The sequence below is a fragment of the Falco biarmicus genome, chromosome 5, assembly GCF_023638135.1.
Source record: "Falco biarmicus isolate bFalBia1 chromosome 5, bFalBia1.pri, whole genome shotgun sequence".
In the NCBI taxonomy this organism is placed as follows: Eukaryota; Metazoa; Chordata; class Aves; order Falconiformes; family Falconidae; genus Falco; species Falco biarmicus.
Genome location: NC_079292.1, coordinates 42,149,959 through 42,170,470, shown reverse-complemented (window position 1 = coordinate 42,170,470; position 20,512 = coordinate 42,149,959). Strand labels below are relative to the sequence as shown.

Below are 20,512 nucleotides of genomic sequence, written 5' to 3'. Positions count from 1 at the left end.
TGTTGCCGTTGTATTATCTATTGCTGTTCTATGAGCATTGGAAGAGCTAAACAAGTAACTTTTATTTTTCGGTTTTCTTCAAAGGGACATCAGAGATGGTTTCAGAAGAAAAAGCTTCTATCCTTCTCATTACGTGAGAGAGCGATCCCCTCATAAGAGGGACTCTCCTTTCTTCAGGGAATCACCAGGGAGCCGAAGGGATTCTCCACACAGCAGATCTGGCTCTAGTGTCAGTAGCAGGAGCTACTCTCCTGATAGAAGCAAAACCTATCCTTTCCACCAGTCCCAGCATAGCAGAAGTATGTCATCTTTACATAAAAGAAATATTTCTTCTCAGCAAGGTAATGCTGGATTAATGATGAGAACTGGTTAGTGAGGTGAAACTCACTGTATAAGCCCTTTTTCTTTACATGCTGTCTTTTACAATGAGAAGACTAGACAATTTGTACTAATTATGTGTTGCCTGCTCCTTGGTTTTTTCATTGTGTACTCTGTTCCCTTACCTATTTCATGTGGGAGATTGTAGGTGTTATTTCAGTAGCAGCTCTAGACTGACTGTAGGAGTTTCAGCTGCACGGTTTTATCTAGTAGCATATGTTATTTTCCTTTTAGCATCAACTGCTTCTCTTATTTCTTTATGTGCTTTATTGAATTCCCTTACAGGAAACTTTGCAGTCATCTATAGCAGATAAAGACTTTTATTCCTGCAACCAGGGCAAAAGAGGGATTAAAGAAAGTTGGAGAAATTAAAGTGCATACTGCTACTTGTTACATTTTCTGTAAATGTTCTTAGAACTATATTATTAGAGTTTTGAAGCTGGTGATTTTTTTGCAATTTCATCTCATTGTCAGATTCCCTCTAATCGTGCTTTCCTCAGTGAAACGTGAAACCAATCTCATTTGAGTCTATACTGTGTATGTTCTGACCTTTAAAAGCTTGGCTGTTAATCTTAACCAGAAATTTAATGAATCATCCGTTTTGAAAATATTTAAGGTTTTCCTATTTGAATAATTTGAAACAAACAAAAAAAAGAGGCAAAATTGCTTTTTTTAGTAGACTATAATCTTAGCCACTGCTATTTGTACAGCCTATGTAAATTAATCCAATTTGATTGCCCTTTCTGCAAACACTTTCTAGTAAACTATATAAACCTACTGTTCATTTTGGCAGCTTTTTAAAAATAAATTAGATTATTTTTTTTAATTCACTGATAAGCATATTGTCTGTTTCTAGAGTGGCACACTGGACCGTTATGTAGCACTTCTTGCCAAAAAAAGGTCTTGTGGATATTTTTTTAGTTAACACTGTTTAAATACTGAGAAATCATTTCACTCCTTATAGAGTACAAATTGTCTTTCTAGCTCATCATTGCAATTCTTTTAACATTTTGAAACAATACTCAGTGAACATGAATTCCTCTAAGTGTAGGAAAGGAAGAGAAAAATATGATGTTCAGTTATATTTGTAGAAGTGTTGTAGGTGTGCAGATCGCAATTACCAGGAACCGGAAAAATTGTAAGAAACCATATAAAATTTTGGAATGTTTCAGGTTTTTCCTAAAACTTTGCGCCGACTTCAGTCACATTTGTAGTATGTTGGCAGAATTACTCAAACAGTAGCAGAGGTAGCAAAGTAGAAGCAGACATCTTCACAAACCAGAAAGGATGCTGGTTACGTTTAGGCCTGTGGTTTTTGTGATTCCTTTCCAATTGCGTGGAAAACACCTCTTCCCATCATCTTTAAATCAGTTCTAAGAGACCACATGGCTGGACTATTTCTTTATAACTGCCTGTTCACTGGAAAAGAGTACTAGTGAACTGTTCCTCTAGGTGACTGAATTAAAATGGCCTATTCAGAATGTATAAATGGCTTAAATAATACTTTTAGAATTATGTTTGATTTGTCTTAGGAAAGCTTATATGTTACATATTTAAAAGAAACATAAAGTGGGACATACGTATGTCAGCAGCACATTTTAGTCTGTACTTAAATGGGTTTACAATATGTGAAGTACATACTGTTTCATGCAGAACTTACAATACTGCATCTTTTTAAATATCATAGTGCTGTTTAATATCATGCTGCTGTCTGAATCAGTTTGGCCTCATGACTTCCACTGAAGGAGGAATATCCCATGCTTTCCAGCCCTTTATAAATTAGAATAAATACAGTATTTGAACAAAGACAGCTTGGGAGGTGACACATAAAGCAGCTTGGTAAAGCGAGGGGAAGGGCTGATGGGAAAGGACAGGCATTCAGCTGTGGTGGCAGACCATGGAGAGAAGCAGGGTGGTACTCCACCTGCGGAGTGCTGCGCTGAGGAGGTGAAAGAAGGCAAGTAGTGGAGCTTGGAAAGCATCGTGTTCAATTTTATAGGTAGGGCTTGCTGATTCAAAATAGCCACACACGTTCAGAAAAAAATGCCCTAATGTCTCCAGGTTAAATGGTGGATTTTCTCTCTGGTTAATTTTGAGTAATTCACTGCCACTTGTATCAGCTGTTTCGTCTGTTCAAGCGCAAAAATATAATCCACTCATCTGAGACAATCTTTAAAGAACCCAGTGTGTTGTAGGAGGCAAAGTTAGAGGAGTATGTAAATTTAAAAGGAGGTGGCTTATCCATGAGGCTGAAAAGCAGGTATCACAGGAGCAACACTCTGGTGTTCCTTGGTAGTGTCAAGGGAGGCGTTCTGTCTCCCATGCTTTGGGGAGTGTGACAGATTAAGGCACGATTACTTCTATCCTCACGTTTTTGGTTTTGTCATATACTTTATATTTATGGGAACTTTTAATTTTTAAATTGGAATACTTGCTTTTGCCAGAGTAACTTCCCCAGCTATTTTCAGTAGCGTTTTCGAAAGACGGATCGGTAGCTGGGAGGATTTTGGTGTGGATTAGTAGACTTTCAACATCGTAGCAGTAACTCGCTTGCCTCTAACGAGTGTAGAGGTGAGCAGCTGTTTGATCTTTGCTTTGTATTAAGTCTATGCTATACATATGGTATGAAAATGTGGGCAAAGAGTAGAAGACCAACCTTTCAAATACCTCTTAAACATTTCATATTGTTAAAAGTATGCATTTTGCATAGACTTTTCCTTACATTTTTTGTGTAGATAGTGGTATTTTAAAATACACAACACGATGCAGTCTTATGGCATCAAGTGAAAAAAAGAAAATAGCTCAGCTCTAAAGAGTGAGATGCTGTGTTTGCTCTTTATTGTTTTGATCATTAAAGCCGTATTTGTTCAGTTACACTAAAATAATTTATATCCTAATTTTCATAAGTATTTGACAGACTTTTAAATTCATCCCTTTCTTAACTCTTGTATTAATACAAATTTAATGGAAGCCAAGGTAAGTCTATATTATTTTCCATTTGTGAAGAGTCAACCATGTCCCAGTGAATGTGAATAGTTAATTTAGGCCTACTGACAACACGTTTGCTTTTCATACTTACCTTTTGCAGATCACTTACATGTAATCCATGCACCACAGGTTGAAAACTAGTAGTTTACACTGCAGTGAGTTCTGCTGCTGCAGGCTGCCTGTAACCTATCTGTGGTAAGGCTGTGCACAGGCTGTGATTAGCACTGTGAATTTGAATTGTCATTATACCAATTCTAGCTCTTACAAGACAAACACTGATAATACAAAGAGCATCTAGCCTGTGGTTGCTACAATATAGGACTGTTTCCCATGGCAGAGCTTTTCAACATACTGTGGCCTGCTAAACCAGTTCCTACACTGCCTGGTTTCCTCGAGTGATTGACTGGTGTCTAATATTCCACCTGTTTATATTATTACAGGAATATTAAAGAGTAGAACCACATTGTCTTGCCAAATCATATTGATATGCCCTTTCAGTTAATGTTGAAAAAAAAATGAAAAATGGCTTCTCTCTTTGTAAAGAGGAGAAAGTGTTATCAGTGTTTATTAGATGGTGGAGCCTGTAGATTTCATGTCTCACTTAAGCGACTTTCACTGCAGTTTTTCTAGACAATAAGTATATTTTCAACATGTATCTGTAATACAACTTTACAGTCATTATTTTTTTCTTAATTGTAGGTAAAGAGAGGACATCAGTTCAATCACTGAAAACATCAAGAGATGCATCACCTTCAGCCTCCCTAGCAGTACCCTCATCAAAGGTGAATTTTTTTTTCTAGTAGTTCTCACCCTGGTTTCAGATTGCTCATTGTTATTGGATGTTTTCCGCAGTTTGAAGGAGTTAATATATGCAGCTGTTAAGGAAAGGGCATCCTGAATTGCTCTGCAATCCAGCAGAGAGGATAAGTTTCCCTTATCTGGCAGGAAGGTGCTGATAATGCTGTGTATCTAACGATGACACTGACAAACCGTTCTGTCTCATTTTAGGAGAAAGGGAGTTCTGTATGTATTTAAAATTGTGACTTTTCCAAAGTCTAGAGTGTGCTAGAAAAGGAATGACAAGGAGAAAACACTGTGGAAGCAGTTTTGAGGAGCAACAGATCTATTGAACAGGCCTGTAGTTGCACTGAACAACATCCTTCAGTGATTCCTAAGCTGGACTGGATTTGGAAGCTGGTGAAGTGTCTGACTGACTAGGAAGATAATGTGAATAGCAGAGTTGACTCCGAAGCAGGGCTGCTCAAGGATGTGTCAAGAATGATAGCATTTGCTTGGGAAGGGAGTCACTTTGCAAGATAGTTTGGTAATGTTGTTTTATATTCTAAATGATGCTTTTTTAATTTCCCATCAAATCTTGTGGGCTGAGCATCAACTACATAATATTGCTAATTAGTTAAAATGGACAGGCTAATAAACACTAATGAACAATCAGCGTTCAATATTGTTCTGGCTGTCCTGTGGCAGCAAAAACATTTTCACATCAGACTGCTTGCCTGTAAATTATATTTGAGGTTAAAATTAACACAGGACTATTTTCTCTAAATTGTTGAGAAATACTTTAATGAAAAATAAAGAAACAATACATTACATTGTTCTAAGTGAATAAGGGCCTATTAAAAAGTAGCATTTACCCTAAATAGCATGGTGTACTAGCCTGGTTCTTGAGGTCTTTTTAATAAAAGCAGTGGAATGCTTAAACAAAAAACAAAGGGGAAGAAAGAAAGGTACTTTTTGTTGCGAGGTGAGACTGAAGGAAACAATTAGGTGGGGAAAAAAAATCAGGCTTTGGTTGTGTTATGTCATTCAAAGTACTTATCCCGTATGCAGCTCTTTTAGAACTGCTGTGCTAGGCATTTACTAATTGCCTGTGTCCTTAAGGAGGGAGGCAAGTGATACATTTTCAGTATATGTAAATAAGGAAAGTAAGATAAAAGCTGTTATTTACAAGTTACACTTATTTGGATTATAAAATAAACTTTAAGATTAGTTCGCCTACTTTGCTTACAGACTCAGAGCATTACAGCTTGATACCAAATCCTTGCTTAACACAAACCTTTGAAAACACAGAGACGTTGCAAAATCTCTTGCTTTTGTATTAATACATAGTGTGAGCTTGCATATAAATTATTCTTTAAATGTTTTGCTTTCTTTTTCAGTCAGGTCTGATCTATGCTGTATTGTTTTTTTGCCAGCAGTTCACATATATCTGCTGGCAGTAGGTATCTACTTGATCCAAGCTACGCAAAATGAAATTCTGTTTGATGGAAACTGTTTCCCCAGACAACACAAATACTTATTGGGTATGCATCAGCTGCAGAAATGGAAGTAGTTCAGTGACCTTTTATTGCTTTTATCTTGAAGTCCCAATATCTGCTTGTAACATACTGTCTTGTCAGGGGAGCTTCTTGGGGCGATGGCTGGATTACACTGACCAGTTAAGTTCTACAAGTGCTTCACCGATACAGAAATATTGACAGAAAAAGTCATAGCAAAACATTAACATCTCTAGGGCCAAGGTCTTACAATCTACTGAGACTTGAGACATGAGTTATCTATTTTATAGATTAAAGGAGATAATTTTCAATGCTCTAAATTATGATTTAGCTTTGAAATACTTACAAAGTTATATGCTTCCACAGCAGTATCTCTTTTCACTGTACTAACTATATGCAAATCTGAAAAGGTATTCTTATCTGTCTTGTAATTAATTTTTTACATATTCATGCATGTGAATTAATACATGTTGGTGTTATCTGATCATACCCACCTGTTTAATTGACTATGGCACAAAATCTTTTGTATTTTTCTTTAATAGCTGTCTGAACTGCAGGCCTTGGAGGCTGTATCCAACGTAATTAGAGCAAAAGGCAGATGTGTGAGACAGGAAAGCTTTCCAACAAAGACAGCAGAAAACTGACATGTTTTTGCTGTTCTCCTGTTATGCATAAGCTAAAAAAAAAGACAAAAAAAAAAAAAAAAGACACCTCCGTTTTGAGGCAGGTAGGGAAGTTCAGTTGTGTTTTACAAGATATACTAGGTTGTTCATTTCTTGCAAGTTTGCAGCCTAAAATTTAGTGACATGGAATTAAAACAGAATTTTTGCTGTGTTCCAGTAGTTATACTAGAGTGCTTAGTTTCTGTTTAAGGCTCGTTGGAAATACCGTAGGTCATGTGAGATTTTCTTTATTTCATTTCATGCAAAGCTGACTGTTGGTGACAAAGATACTGGTCTTTTTCTTAGTATTGGCCAGAGCTACAATGGAGGAAAGGGAAAGATTCATAGTAGAACCACAGTGCAAGATTTTTTGGCAGCTAGGGAAAAGTCAGGTTAAAGGTAAAAATCAGGCATGCTGTGGGGAATAAACATTGGGGGAAAAAAAACTGGCAGCAGGTAGTTTGTAATGAGATTAGTGTAAGAATAATTGTGTAGTTTGGAAAGGTAGAGATGGGCTAATTGTTCTATGAATTATATTACCCCTTTCTTTTAAGGACCCTCTTCACACCCCTGCATATTGAACTTTGTCACCTCCTGACTGCTGTTTATAATTCTTTAATTTGCAATTATAGAAAAGAGGGATTCCTATTTAAACATTGTGTTGTACTTCTCTTCTGGATTCAGATAAAGGTGGTGTCTTTGACACAGAATCCTGGAAGGGTTCGGTCAATTTTATAATTGTGCCATCCTACAGCACAAAGAGATGTTTGGATATTATTTTATTTCAGGTAAGCACAAAAGGTCTGAAAATGAAGAAGTGTTTTTACAAGTCACAGTTACTTGCTTCTGCTGGTCATTTCTGTAATTTAAAAAAAACTAATGGTAAGAGAAGGGAGTGTTGCCTTTTTTTTTTTTTTTTTTTTTTTTTTTCCCACCTGTTTGCTAAGATGGAACAGGCATTGGTAGAAATTATGAAAACCTTTTTCAGGCAGTAGGATTTTTGTATCTTTTTCGTATATCTGTCTTAGTGTTGTAGTTTTTAATACTAGAATTGTACAGATTCTTAAGTGGATTCTTCTATATGTGTAGTTGATTCAAATGAAATGCCCACATAGTGGTAACAGGATTTATAAAGCTAGCTATTCTTAAACTGGTTTTGTTATGTGGGTATTTGTCATTGTTTGTTTGTTGCTCTGTTAATAGAAGCTAAATTGTGTTCTTAGAGAGAAATCAATTTTAAAGTATTTGAGTGTTTCATCTGGAAAGGTAGGTTAAAAGGCCATAAAGCCATGACTGACTCTATTATAAATGATCAACGTTCCCCCAAATAAAAAATAATGAAATTTAATACAAGCAGCTCTGATCATTTTAAAGTATGTATAAAATAGATTTTGTCCCTAATTAGCTTAGGTTTTATAATCTACACAGTATTTAATAGTTTAGATTAGTTACAATCTAATAATTCTCTCTGAATCTCACTGATCTCACTGAATTATTAGATCACTCCATGCATGTATCCAACTTCTTAGCGCCCATTTGATCCAAGTCTCTTTAAACTCAAGCGATCTCAATTTTTCCGTTATCTCTCTCCTGTGAACTTTATTAAGTTGGTTCTGAAAGTATAGTGCTTTTTTTAACATTTTACTGAACTTTATTGATTTATCTTTCTTTCTCCCCTCTTTTTTTTTTTTTTTTTTCTTCCTTTTTTTCTGTTCTCTCCCCACCTGCTTTTCTTTTTAAAGAAATCAGTCAGGTAATGAAATAGCTTCAGCTTCTGTATTTCCTATTTTAAAATGGTTTTGGGATCTGATTAACTATTTTAGTTTTGAAGATGTTTTGCCATGTGTAAACCTATTTTGTGTTAAACTTTGACTATAATGTTTTTGTACAGGCCTTGGATAAGAGCAACAGACTATCGGAAAAGGAACTCGCAGAAGCTGCAAGCAAGTGGGCTGCTGAGAAGTCAGAGAAGGCCGATGAAAGCAATTTACCTGAAATAACAGAGTATGATGTAAGACGGGATTATTTATTGTTTTATTTTAAAGTGTTACAACAATAGACTCTTGTTTTTCTGTACTCTCCTGAAAGGCACGTTTTGTAAGTCACCCCTGAATTTGTCTGCCTCTGCTATTAAATGCTTGTTGAAAGGGATGGAGTGGGAGACTAAAGACTTTGTTATTTTTTTATTTATTTATTGGGGGTGGGGAGTGGGGTGGTGGAGAAACAACCCCAAAACACAACAAACCCAAACCGCAAAAACAGAGTAGGTTTTGTTAGTATAATTTGAATTCATGTGACAACTGACAAAGTAAGACTGCAGCTTTCCCAGTGATTCTCCAAGGAACTCTTGCACTGGTGTACGTCTGTATGCCTACTGAGCTCCTAAAAATTAGCAAGGGACTTCTAAGTCAAAATATGCGTGTACAAGTAAAACGTAAGACTAGAAAACAATCTTTGATTTATTGAATTCAGTTCTGTGCCATGTCAACCTGCCATGTTCTGTATTCTTTTTTTCAGAAAGCACTCCTCTTCTATGTTAAAAATTAAGCTTTTGCCTCAGTACTGCAGTGGGTAGTTTTTGGGGTGGTTTTTTTTCCGCAGAACCTTTACTTCATTAATACTTAGCTTTTTCCAGTTCATCTTCCACAGTGCTTAATGGTTGAACTTTGTGTTGCACTGAATTTTTTAGCAGCCTTTACTCATTCTCGGGCATTTAATGATTTACTGCAGTGACAAGATGTGGGATGCAATCTAAAATGGCTTATATTGCTAAGTTGTGAGCACATACTTGTAGGACCACTTAAGTTTTTGGGGTTTTTTTTGGTGTCTAATGGTCTTCTCTTTCACATTAGTTAAATCTTAAGATTCTCTACCTCTTTATTTTTGAATAGTAGAAAATATTTTTATGCATCTTCTTCAATTCTCAAATCTTATTTAAAAACAATATTTTATTACTCTACAAATCTGTTCCATGATATTGGATTTAAATATGCTGTAGTAATTTCTTCTCTTTTTATATCTTCTATATAGCCTCCTTGAAGGGGGAGTCTTGTTTTCTTTGGGGTAGGGATACTGTCCTAACCTCTGTTTTAGAGGGAAGCTTATACAATTTTGGTACTTCAGTAAGATGTCTTATATTATCAGGAATCCGCTAAGATACCTATACAATAGGTATCTCTGTTCCTTTAATACTAAACCTGTGGTCCTGAATACTGCAAGAATTCATTCTGACAGCATTTAGATTTTGTCGATGCCTATTTAACTTTGATTTTGTTACTTTTATCCTTTCCCAGAGAGCTAATCCCGCTTTCATTGTGGATTTTTCTTGCTAGCTGGTGTTATAAATACTACAAATCAAAGTTCCTTCTCAGCAGAAGGGCAGGTAAAGGTTATCTGACATCATTATCTTTATGCAGTTAAGACTGAGTCACAGGTGGTTTATTTATGATGTCATGTTTTTAGATATTTAAAATCCATACTTCTGTATTTTTTAATGGTAGCAATAAGGCGTCACTAATAGTCTTGATAAGAAAACTCCTCTCTAACTGAATGACTGTATTTGAGTTTTTATTTTTGCTCTTACATTTTGAGGTTTTCTTGTAGTTTAACCCCAGGTGGTAACTAAGTACCATGCAGCTGCTCTCTCACTTGCTTTTAGAACTGAATATTATTATTTTTTTAAGGCTGGATCTTCAGCTCCATTATACATCGAACAAACAGAGGAATCAGAAATAAATATAACGGATAGTACAGAATTATATGAGGATGGACAGCTTCTTGGTCGTTCAAAAGCAATTGCAACTAAGACAAAGGAGATTGAACAGGTGAGTCATCTTGGCATTTTGTCACTGATATAGTACCTGTGTGATGGTTTGATCTGCTGGAAATATATTGATTTTTTTATTTTTTATTTTTTCTTCCTTTGTGAAGCATAATATGAATGTAATCTGATTTCTTGGATAGTGTGATTATAACATCATCTGTTTAATCATGAAGAAGCACGGCATTTATCTTCACATGGGAATTTGTGGTAGTTTTCTGTAACTCACATGCAACAACTGCCATTTTGTAAGCCAAGAAAATGACTGCTTCTTTGAATAATTGTTTTAAAATCAAATATAATATAAATAATCTCATTATGTTAGATCAAATTATCAGAAATTACTTTTAGATTGTAATTTGCTTAACTTAAATATATACAGTTTGGAATTGAACACTATAAGCTTCCTGATGGTTGTGGTGGGGGTGTTTTGTTGTTGTTGGTTTGATGATTTTGGTGGGTTTTATTTTTTGGGTGGGGTGGGTTGTGTTGTTTTGGAGTTTTGTGATTTTTTTTTTTTTTTTTTTTTTTTTTTTTCAAATCAGCTTTGAATCTCAGTGCCTTTGGCATTCTCTGAAGATTAAGAACCTTTAAGTTTTGCTTTGACTACAGTGGGGTTTTTTTCTGTATATATATGTATAAGACACTACAGTGTTTTATATCCTAGATGAGGGAGGGATATTGTGTTCAAAGTCTGTATTCTTGTCTTCTGTGTTGAGTACTTGGGGACTGATTTAATATGAAACGAGATTTCTATTACTCTTGCAACACTGAGTTTTTGAGGAGGTTCACTGGAAGTTTATTCATGTATTAGTCTTTAATGTCACCTCATAGTGAGGAAATTATCAAAAATCACCTTCAATTTCATTTGTCATAAGCAATCAGAGTGTTTCGTTTCCATAGTTTTGTCACTTTAAATGGAGAGTTTGGAGATCCTTCTGACTTGATCTTTCTGATGTAAATGCAGCTATGCCCAACTCTGGAAATTGCAATCGAAGTTCATAATTTGAGTAGGAGAAAGATTACTTTCTTCAAACTTGATGGGATTTACAATGTTTTCAGTGTATGCCTGGGATGGATGGAAGGGAAATACAGAACACTTTTGCCCCTCATGATTATCTCATAATAACATCTTCAAAAAAACAGGTTTCTTGTCTTGTTCAAAATAAGCTTATTCTAGGTCTTCATTTTCTATCTTAATTCTAGTGGCCTTTGTTCTGTTGCCTGCGAGCCCGTTTCCTGTACTATAACACTGTTGTTCCTTTTTTCTTGACATTTGAAAAACAGCTTTCTACTCAATTTTTTTTTTCTTTCTTTTTTTTTTAATACTGACTTTGCATAGTAAATGTTCCTGGTGAGCATGACTTTGCATGTGTGCTAGGTCTGGCTGGGATGGAGTTAACGAGAGCATGCTGTAACTATGAGGGTAATGATGCAGTTTGTTTATCCCTGGGTGTCTGGTTATTGAGTGGTACATGGCCTACATCAGCTACTACCAAATGTATAAACTTACCACTATTTAAAAATGACAAACTGAAAAAACCGGAGACTGGGAGCAGATTTTTAAAAAATAGCAATTGTGATTATTTAGCCTGATCATAGAATGGCCATGGGCAGGGACACCTTCCACTAGACCAGGCTGCTCAAAGCTCCATCCAGCCTGGCCCTGAACACTTCCAGGGATGGGGCATCCACAGCTTCTCTGGGAAACCTGTTCCAGTGCCTCACCACCCTCACAGTGAAGAATTTCTTCCTAATCTCTAGTCTAAATCTACCCTCTTTCAGTTTAAAGCCATTCCCCCTTGTCCTATCACTACATGCCTTTGTCAAAAGTCCCTCTCTAGCTTTCCTATAGGCCCCCTTTAGGTACTGGCAGGCTGCTGTAAGGTTTCTCTGGAGCCTTCTCCAGGCTGAACAACCTCAACTCTCAGCTTCAGAGAAGTGCTCCGGCCCTCTGATTATCCTTGTGGCCCTCCTCTGGACTCCAGAGGACATCCAGCAGGGCCATGTCCTTCTTACGTTGGTTGCCCCAGAGCTGGATGCACTGCTCCAGGTGGGGTCTCACGAGAGCAGAGTAGATGGGGACAATCACCTCCCTTGACAGGTCGTGCTCCTTGTGATGCCGCCCAGGATCCGCTTGGCTTTCTGGGCTGTGAGCGCACATTACCAGGTCACGTTGAGCTTCTGGTCAACCATGATGCTGATGAATCTGTGACTGGTTTATTTCCCCTGGGTCCTAAGGACAGGTTTATAGTGAAAACAGATGAAAATTTGGGCATAAAAACTAAATGTTGTTTTCAATATGATGTAATGTTACTATGTTTGGTAGAATTCGCACTTACCTGTAACGAAATCAAGATTATGTTCTGTAAAACAGAACGGTTTTAGTAACTTAGCTCAGAAAGGCCTGAGGAATAACTTAAAAAGATTTGGTTTGCATAGAACTAATTTCTCCTGTTGTTGATTTAAATATTGAAGCTGTCAGCTTCTGTAGGTTCAAAATAAGATTTTAGAATGATACTGGAAGCATCTTGAATACATTTTATTAAACTGAACAATCTTGATTTTTTTAATATATATATTCAGTTACTGTGAATTTGTTGAGAGCTAGACAAGTCGTGTATTTAATCATTTAAACTTAAGACTGTAAAATGACATACATGTTTTTCAGATAAATGTTTACAAGTAACTTCTGCTTCAGCAATTAAAAAATATGCAGGAAATTTATTATTATATTCCTGATGATTTTCATAATTGTGAAATACTGTGAATCTTCCTGCTGTGTATGGAAGAAATCTCACTGTAGAAATTTATACACTGTTGACTTTGAGTTGTCAGCATCTAAAAGTAAATTTGGTTTAAGTCTGTGTGGCTTGACTTCTCTGCCTTTGACAAGGAATGAGAGAAGGAGCAAAGAGGGGACTAGAAACTAAATTTGCAGTCCTGTGGTGAACTGTTTACTAAAAGTTCTTTGGATGAACTTATCAGTATAATTTATACAGATTTTACTACTGGTTAACTGAAAAAAATGGCTTTTGCACAGTAAAATTAGTCCTTAACATGCAAATTTAATACTGTCACTCATCATGCTGTATTGGTTTATACAGGTATAACATTTAAATCTTAAAAGTGAACTGTAGGCTATAATACACTTTAGGAATAGGAAGACTGACTTGATAATTAAATATAGAGTACATTTATAGATATATATAAATTAAGTATTTTGTAGATATAAAATATATAAAGCTTTTTAATAACTTGTTTCTGGTTATTTGTCTTGAAGACTCAACTGTGGACAATATTTTTGTTCCATGGACTTATTTCCATTTGAATTTCATTCCGGTATTTAAAATAGCTTCTGAATACCTAGTTTTAATGTATTATTTCTGGAATGTAATTTTGTGGAAGGATTGCTGAACTAAAATACTTATTGCAAAGTGCTATGCTGCAAAGATGGTGAAGCTGTAATCCTGCGAAGCAAGAGTCACAAAAGTCTTCACTGGACAGCTATTGAAGTATTTAAAATAAGCAAATAAGTACATCAGGGTAGAAATTACTTCTTCTACCACTGAGTATGTGTCTAAGAATTGGTGAGGGTCCAGCTAGTGCTTGAGAAACAGGCTTGACCCGTCAGACCTCTACTGCTTCCATCTCCCAGTTTTTTCTGCTTTCTCTGGGAGCACCAGATCTAGGGATGTTTGCTTTTCAGTTCATATTTATTATCCTGGTTCCCAGGTATTCTTGCTGTTCCGAAATCCAGACAAAGGCCTCTTTGCATTTTCCTCTGCACATCCGTCTGTCTCCAAAGCTCCAACCAGGAAACAGCAAAATTTTCCAAACGTGTTTTTTCACTTCATAGTATGGTACTGTTTCAGGTAAACCCAGAGAAAAAAAAACGTGCTGACAGAACACATATAGTGTCGCAATGAGCAAACTCATTGCTGTGCATCAGAGAAACGGGCAGCCTGATGCTCTGGGCAGGAATGAGGGTGGCAGCTTGCTTTTATAGTCTATTTCTCTTAAGAAAAACCAACAAAATAATCCCTCAAGCAATTGAATGAAATATTCATACAGGTTTTCTGTTTATGTAAGTCCATCTCCGTATCTTGCATATTGCTCATACCACTGTTTTGTAAAGTTCCCTCTATCTTTCCTCTAAATTACAATAACACAATCGGGAAATTCAGAATTTAAATGGAGTGTGATTGTAAACGGTCACTCTGGGTTATCAACAAAGTATTGCTATATTATTTGTTTGGTGGGGGACTTACTGCAAGCATTCATGTAGAATCATATAATTTGAAGAAAAATAAAGTTCTTTATGTGTTGACTATGACAGGACAAAAATTGTCAAACAAATGCTAGTTGCTGTTTGCTATCTAGTGACTATCTTTTAAGAATCTGCAGTAGCTTTGTAAGTATTAAGTGAAGCTGACATAGAGGAGAATAGCAGTTATGCTTGTAGATGAAGGCTCGGAAAGATCCAGATATTGTTTGAACAGAGCTAAGAATTATGTGTGACTCCCAAACTAGAAAAACTCCAAAGCATATGTTTAATGTTTAAGCCAGCCAGTATTACTTGGGAGGAAGAACATGGATGAAGATGCACAAGTGCTTGAGAACACTGCTGAACTGGGACTGTAGATCCTGGAAATCTCTGGTCTCATCTTTTAAATGGTAGGCATTGTGCCAGTATCATGGAAACGTCCAGGTTGGATGAAACCTCACCTGGGCCAATCTTTTGAAACAGGACCTTAAATCAGGTCATTCAGGGCTCTGTCAAGCTGAGTCCTGAATATTTGCGGTGAGGGAGACCCCACTGTTTCACTGGACAGCCTATTTCAGTGTTTCACTGCTCTGTCTCTGAGCTCAGTTGCCATCAGTCTTGGGTGCTGCTGTCCAGAACATGCTTTTCTTTCCACCAAGAACATGGTTTCTGTTCCCTGCTTCTCTTGGCGGTTTGCTGTCCCCATTCTTGAACTGTGGAGTCCCAGCTCCTTGCTGTGGTCCCTGCTTTTGGCTGGCCTCACCTGCCTATTGGGACCTGTTCCACCTGGAGTGGGCTTAGCTGCTGTCAGGGAAGGGTTGAGTTCCTGGGACTCTCTGGCTCTGCCACTTTGTGGTTGCTGGAACAGGATCTTCCCTGGCACTTTCATGTAGCAAAGTAGTGGGAAAACTGATCCTTTCATCCTGGTGCGTCTTCTTTTCCATCTTTGTGTCTCTTTGCACTGAAGAAAAATTCAGCATCGTTAATGTGTATCTCATGTTTTAATATATCCTGTGGAGTAGGGTCTAGGTCCCTGATGTGGCTTTTCATGTTCTATTTGTAAGCAATCAGAAACATCTGAGAGAGTTTAGTAACAAAAATAGTGAGATAAGTAGCGTGTTGGGTTGGGGTTTTTTTTTGGTGTTTGTTGTTTTGGTTTTTTTAAACTAGGTGTTTCCTTATGCCTTTGAAAATGCCTTTCCCTCTTTCCTCCACAATTATAATTTTGAAATTTGCTTTTCTGTGTTGTTTGAGCATGGTGAAGTAGAAGCCCATTACATGGATGTTTAAAAGATTGGTCTGGGTACTTGAAAGCAGGGTATCAGACTTTTGCATTGGCATGTCAAGGTCAGTGAATGTCCACAGGTTGCTGATGTAACAGTTTCATGCACTTTCTTATATTTTTGCATATAATAGCATGCAATATACGTTAAAGTATTGTTTTGGAGTTATTCAGTTTCTGTTTTTATATAGTTAAGGATCATCTTATGCTTTTAGCATGTAATGTGCTGAAGTGTGGGTTTTTTTGGAAGTGATGACAAATATGTCCCTGGTGTTAAATTCACAATTGGAACGATTGAGCGTCAGTGTTACACAAAAGGCTATCTCTTTGTTGTTCCTTTATGAGCATGAGTAGCAGGGATTCTTGAAATGTCTTATCTTGTCTAGACATCAAGTCTGCAACACTGTTAATTAGTCCGTTATTATGTGTCCAGTTTCTTAAATGTTGCATATGCAAGTTGAAGTGACATGGGGTTACCTCTGAAAATCTGTTATTTTCTGAAGATAAATTTTACCAAATGAGCCAAATACTTTCCTTGATTTTGGCAAAAAGTCAAACCTCTTAAGTTTCTGAATGAGATTTGACAGTCAGACCTCCATTTGTCTATTACCACAGAGCTCTGGCATCTAAGAAGGAAGCATAGGAATTAATATTCAAGACTTTTTTTTTTTCTTAATGGAGTTACAGACTGAATGGATGCCTTCAGTTCAACAATATTTTTAATGTTCAGCAGAATAACTTTTTTTAATGTTCAAGCATTTGGATTAATCACTTGTTTACTTGACTTTCTAAGTTAATATTACTTGTTAACAGCCCTCAGTAGTATTAATGAGCTCTTATCCTAATTGGACAGCCTTCTTTCTGGAAGATGCTGAAAATCACAGCTTTTTCTAAAGCTTGCATTTGAAGCTTCATAGATATGGTGTGTAGAAAGAAGGAAAAATGAGCGTGTGGCTGGGTCAACAGGCTGTCCAGATTCTGTTTTCAGACCTGCTGTCTAGCTCCTTTTCTGTTTTAGGTAAATCCCTGGCCTAGAAGTTGCCCTTAAGTAAGAAAAGCAGTTAGGTTTTAGCAGTTGTGCTGTGTGTAGTTTCAGAAGAACTGTCTCTATTCTGGGTTGTCAGATCTCTTGGTCTCGCAAGATCTATATAGCAGTAACTGAATTGTCTTTGTGTTTATTTAACGCTTTTTAATGGGACTCTGTTCTCGGGAGGTGCTGCTCTGAGAGAAGACTTGACAGCTCACAAAGTGAAACTTTACATCGCAAGGACTTAGTTAAGACAGTTTCAGTTTTAATATCAGGCCATTAAAAAAAATACAGACATTTCTTTCGTGATAAGATGGTTACAATTTCTGTAAAGTATGGAAGTACTTTACATGTCTTCTTCCCCACCCCCAGTCCCTCCTGTATTCATTGCTAGTTTTGTTTTGCTTCAAACAAAACTGTTTTACAGTGCTTCAACAGTGTAAAGGTGGAAGAAGATGTAAATACGAGGTAGCTTCCGTATCTTGCCTAAGAACAAGCTAATGAGAAACAATGGTATGTATATAGGAAAAGTTTTTTAAGTTCTGGATATGTTAGATTTAAACATTTAAGTTTTAGCTGTTGTAATAAAGTAAGTTAATGAATTGGACCAATGGGAATTCAGGAAGGAATGAAGGAGGCTATCAGAGCTGGCCTTGGATGTACTCCTTTTGACTTCAGATGAGCCAGAGAAACAGGTTGCCATTTCCTTAGATGAGCTTGTTGGTCTGCTTATGCTGTTGCTTCTTTCAGGCAAAATTATCTAGGTTAGAAAAAATCCCCTAATTAAAATATGAGTTAAGAGGTAGGTAAGTTATGTGAAGCTAAAGGAACTGGAACAGTAGCTAGAAAACACATTAAAGGATTATTTCTGATTATGGATGAGGTCAGAGATGCTTTTTTTCCGACAGGAGTAGACCAGACAAGAGTAACAGGCCAGATGAGAGTAAAAGATGTGGAAGCTGTAGATTTTGGTTCCCTCCTAGATTTTCTGTTGTACTTCAAACCTTGTGTACTTAATACACAGTAGCAAGGCCTTAATGATGGACTCATCATCAGTCTAATTTGGTGATAGCGTAGTAGGTATCATGCCTCCTCTGAGCTTATGTTTATGTTATTTAAATGTAAGATGTAATTAAGTGTGTTAATTTATTTTTTTCTCATCAGGAAAACATTTGTCTCAGCTTTTGCCTTAAGCTTCTCAGAAAAATTGATGACTATTCCTTTGCTTAATTATATCATCTGCCTATGATCTTGTTCCATCCTTTTGTGGTTTATTAGTTTTCTTGTACCAGTACCGCTCTCCTTATATATGTCAAATAATTTATTGCTTTTTACGTATTCTTAGGCACTTTTTCTTCCATATTAATTCTGACTTGCTGGTTTTTCTGCTCTCTTTCGATATTTATTCTAGACCCCCTTAATTTTTACCATTGCAAAATCAGGTCAATTAATTTGTTAGGGTTATTTGCATCTTTATAGTTCACGCTTGCCTTTTTTGTGCTGGGTTCTTTCTGTTTTCTAAATCTGAGCTGCTTGTTAGAAATCTGTTTTTTCATGTTTATGAAACTATGGGATGAAGAACAGAAAAGCTTTTGTTCAGTATCTTCATAGTATCATTGATTCCCCTTATAAATATATTGATTTAGAGCAAGATAGTTATAAAAAGATGTGAAAACTTCAGCTACTTTCCTTTTCTTGTTCTTGGGTCACCATGTTTTGGAAGTTGCAGTCCTTCACTTTCCATTTGCTTAGCTATGTTCTCTTTCCTTTCCATGGACGTTAATGAATTATTTGGTATGCACCGCAGTGTTTGTAATTACAAACTGCTGCATGTGCAAAATCAGTGCAACTCACTCATTTTACTTCAGCACCTGAAGGTATGGTTTAATAAGGAAATGTATCGCCACATTTCAGCTTTTTGCCAGCAGCTTTTTTCATTGGAAAGCTGATAAAAAGTGTTATTTAATATGCAACACTCATAGGGCAATAATTTTAAGAGAACTTAACACCAGGAATGTATGCATGTATCCAGTAACAGTAGAGTGTTTCTTACAGAGACTTAAATGAATTAGATAGAATCACCTTTAGCTTTCTATCACTACCTATCTATGGAAGATTTTTGTCCTTGACAGTTTATTTTGCCTTGCGTTTTTTTGATGTAAACAGTTTTTGGCCGGTGCCGAGTACCTTATTTTGAAGCTGGTGAACGCTGGGGACTCAACCCATTGACAAATACAGTTATTGATACAGTTTTTGATGTAGTGATGCTTCATTTATGTGATCAAGCAGTACTGCAGATTGCCAGATCTCAAAGAGGACTGACTGTTAGCTTCCAGTCTTAAAGGAGATTGTTTACAGGTACTATAATTTGATGGCAGATCTCTGGAAGACTTAAATGAGAAAGGGCTGGTAGTTAGGTACTTGATAAAATTACTGGATTTGGTTGAAACCAAAGAAAATGTGAAAGAAGGTTGTACCTGTTTCACTCAGTGCCCAGCTGTTCAAATCTAAAGATCTACCTCTTGGTCAGAGAAAGTGAAAATCTAAGGAGTTGTCCATTAAACAGTGTTTTTTCAATCAACAATTAGCAGTGATTGTTTCGATTTACAATCTCTTGTTCTGTCATGAGAAACCAAAAGAACTAACAAAATATGAAGGTGACTTGAAAACTATAGTACTGACTAAACTAGGAGGAAGAAAGATTAGTTTCAAGAGATGATGAGTGTAAACAAGATTGGAAAATGTGTTAGGAAGAGAAGAAACTCTAAAAATTGTTGGGCCTTGATATATAGTTAGGAACTAATTATGAGAAATTGCCTGCTGAAAAAAACTGTCAGAAGTTGAGGTGCTTGGAAGGATAAGCAGGACTGACACTGGTGAACCTCCTGAGAAAGCTGAAGGACCAAACAGAAATGATGACTAGACTGAGCCTGGATAAAGGTGGTTGTTTCTGTGGGACTGAGGGTTATTGCTTGTCTGTGTGTTTTGGTGGTGGTGGTATTTTGTTGTTGGTGGTTTTAATAACTTGGGTTTCATTTAGAGGATAGAGAGAGCCTCTCCTCCAATTTTGTCTCCAGCTTTTTCTTGCTTTAACAAAAGGGCATTGGTGGACCTGAGAGGTGGTTGTAGCAGTGTTGTTTGGTTTTATTTTTGAAATGTTTTAAGGGTGGAAGATAAAATTCTTAGTTTGCTCAATGCACTGAGGTGTAAAGTTTTAAGTTTTTAGTATTTTTTCTTCCTTATAACGTACTGTCTCTTGACCAAGGCATCTGTAGAATTTTGGATGAATATTTCAGCATTACTGCTGCGTCCTAGATTAAAACAGAATGAGAATAGGATCAGTCCCATATACCTAACAATTAGATCCAGAAATTTAAATTGTCTCAGAAGTAGCTTTAGCTCAAAGAGCTACTGTCTAGCGTCTGTTCCCTGCCCAACACTGATTTCACTTCAGCTTTATCAATATTCCTGATACAGTCTGAGCATTGATCTTCTGAAAGACTTTGAGATGAAACAGGAATTCCAGTGGTGCTTACAACAAGGATGTATGTAGGACAAATAGAGGACAATGTCACAAAGGAAAGGTTTCATAAAACTGTATGTGATGATGGGAAGGTGTAGCTGAGTGAACATGCAAAAGCCTCTGGTAAGTGACAAACGAAATGTAGTGGCAGGAAGGTAGGCGACAGGAAGGACTTGATGTTTGGCATGGAAGCTGGTTACCGTTTCTCCTGCACTGACAAGAGCTTTCAGGCCTCAGGAGGTCGGAGTAGACAGCAACAGAAGAGTATCAC

The 20,512-nt window shown here is 36.7% G+C and overlaps 1 protein-coding gene across 4 annotated transcripts in view; it reads left to right on the top strand.

Moving 5' to 3' along the window:
* The window catches only part of PPHLN1 (periphilin 1), a 70,505-nt gene that overhangs the window by 29,698 nt on the left and 20,295 nt on the right, over positions 1–20,512 (top strand). For 2 of the 4 annotated variants that reach the window (XM_056338893.1, XM_056338892.1), the window contains exons 6-9: positions 85–299; positions 4,066–4,148; positions 8,214–8,333; positions 10,006–10,146. In XM_056338893.1, coding sequence (XP_056194868.1) covers positions 85–299; positions 4,066–4,148; positions 8,214–8,333; positions 10,006–10,146 — 559 coding nt within the window. Of the gene's footprint in view, positions 1–84; positions 342–4,065; positions 4,149–8,213; positions 8,334–10,005; positions 10,147–20,512 lie in introns of all 4 variants that reach the window. The other 2 variants (XM_056338894.1, XM_056338891.1) reach the window with 1 other exon arrangement.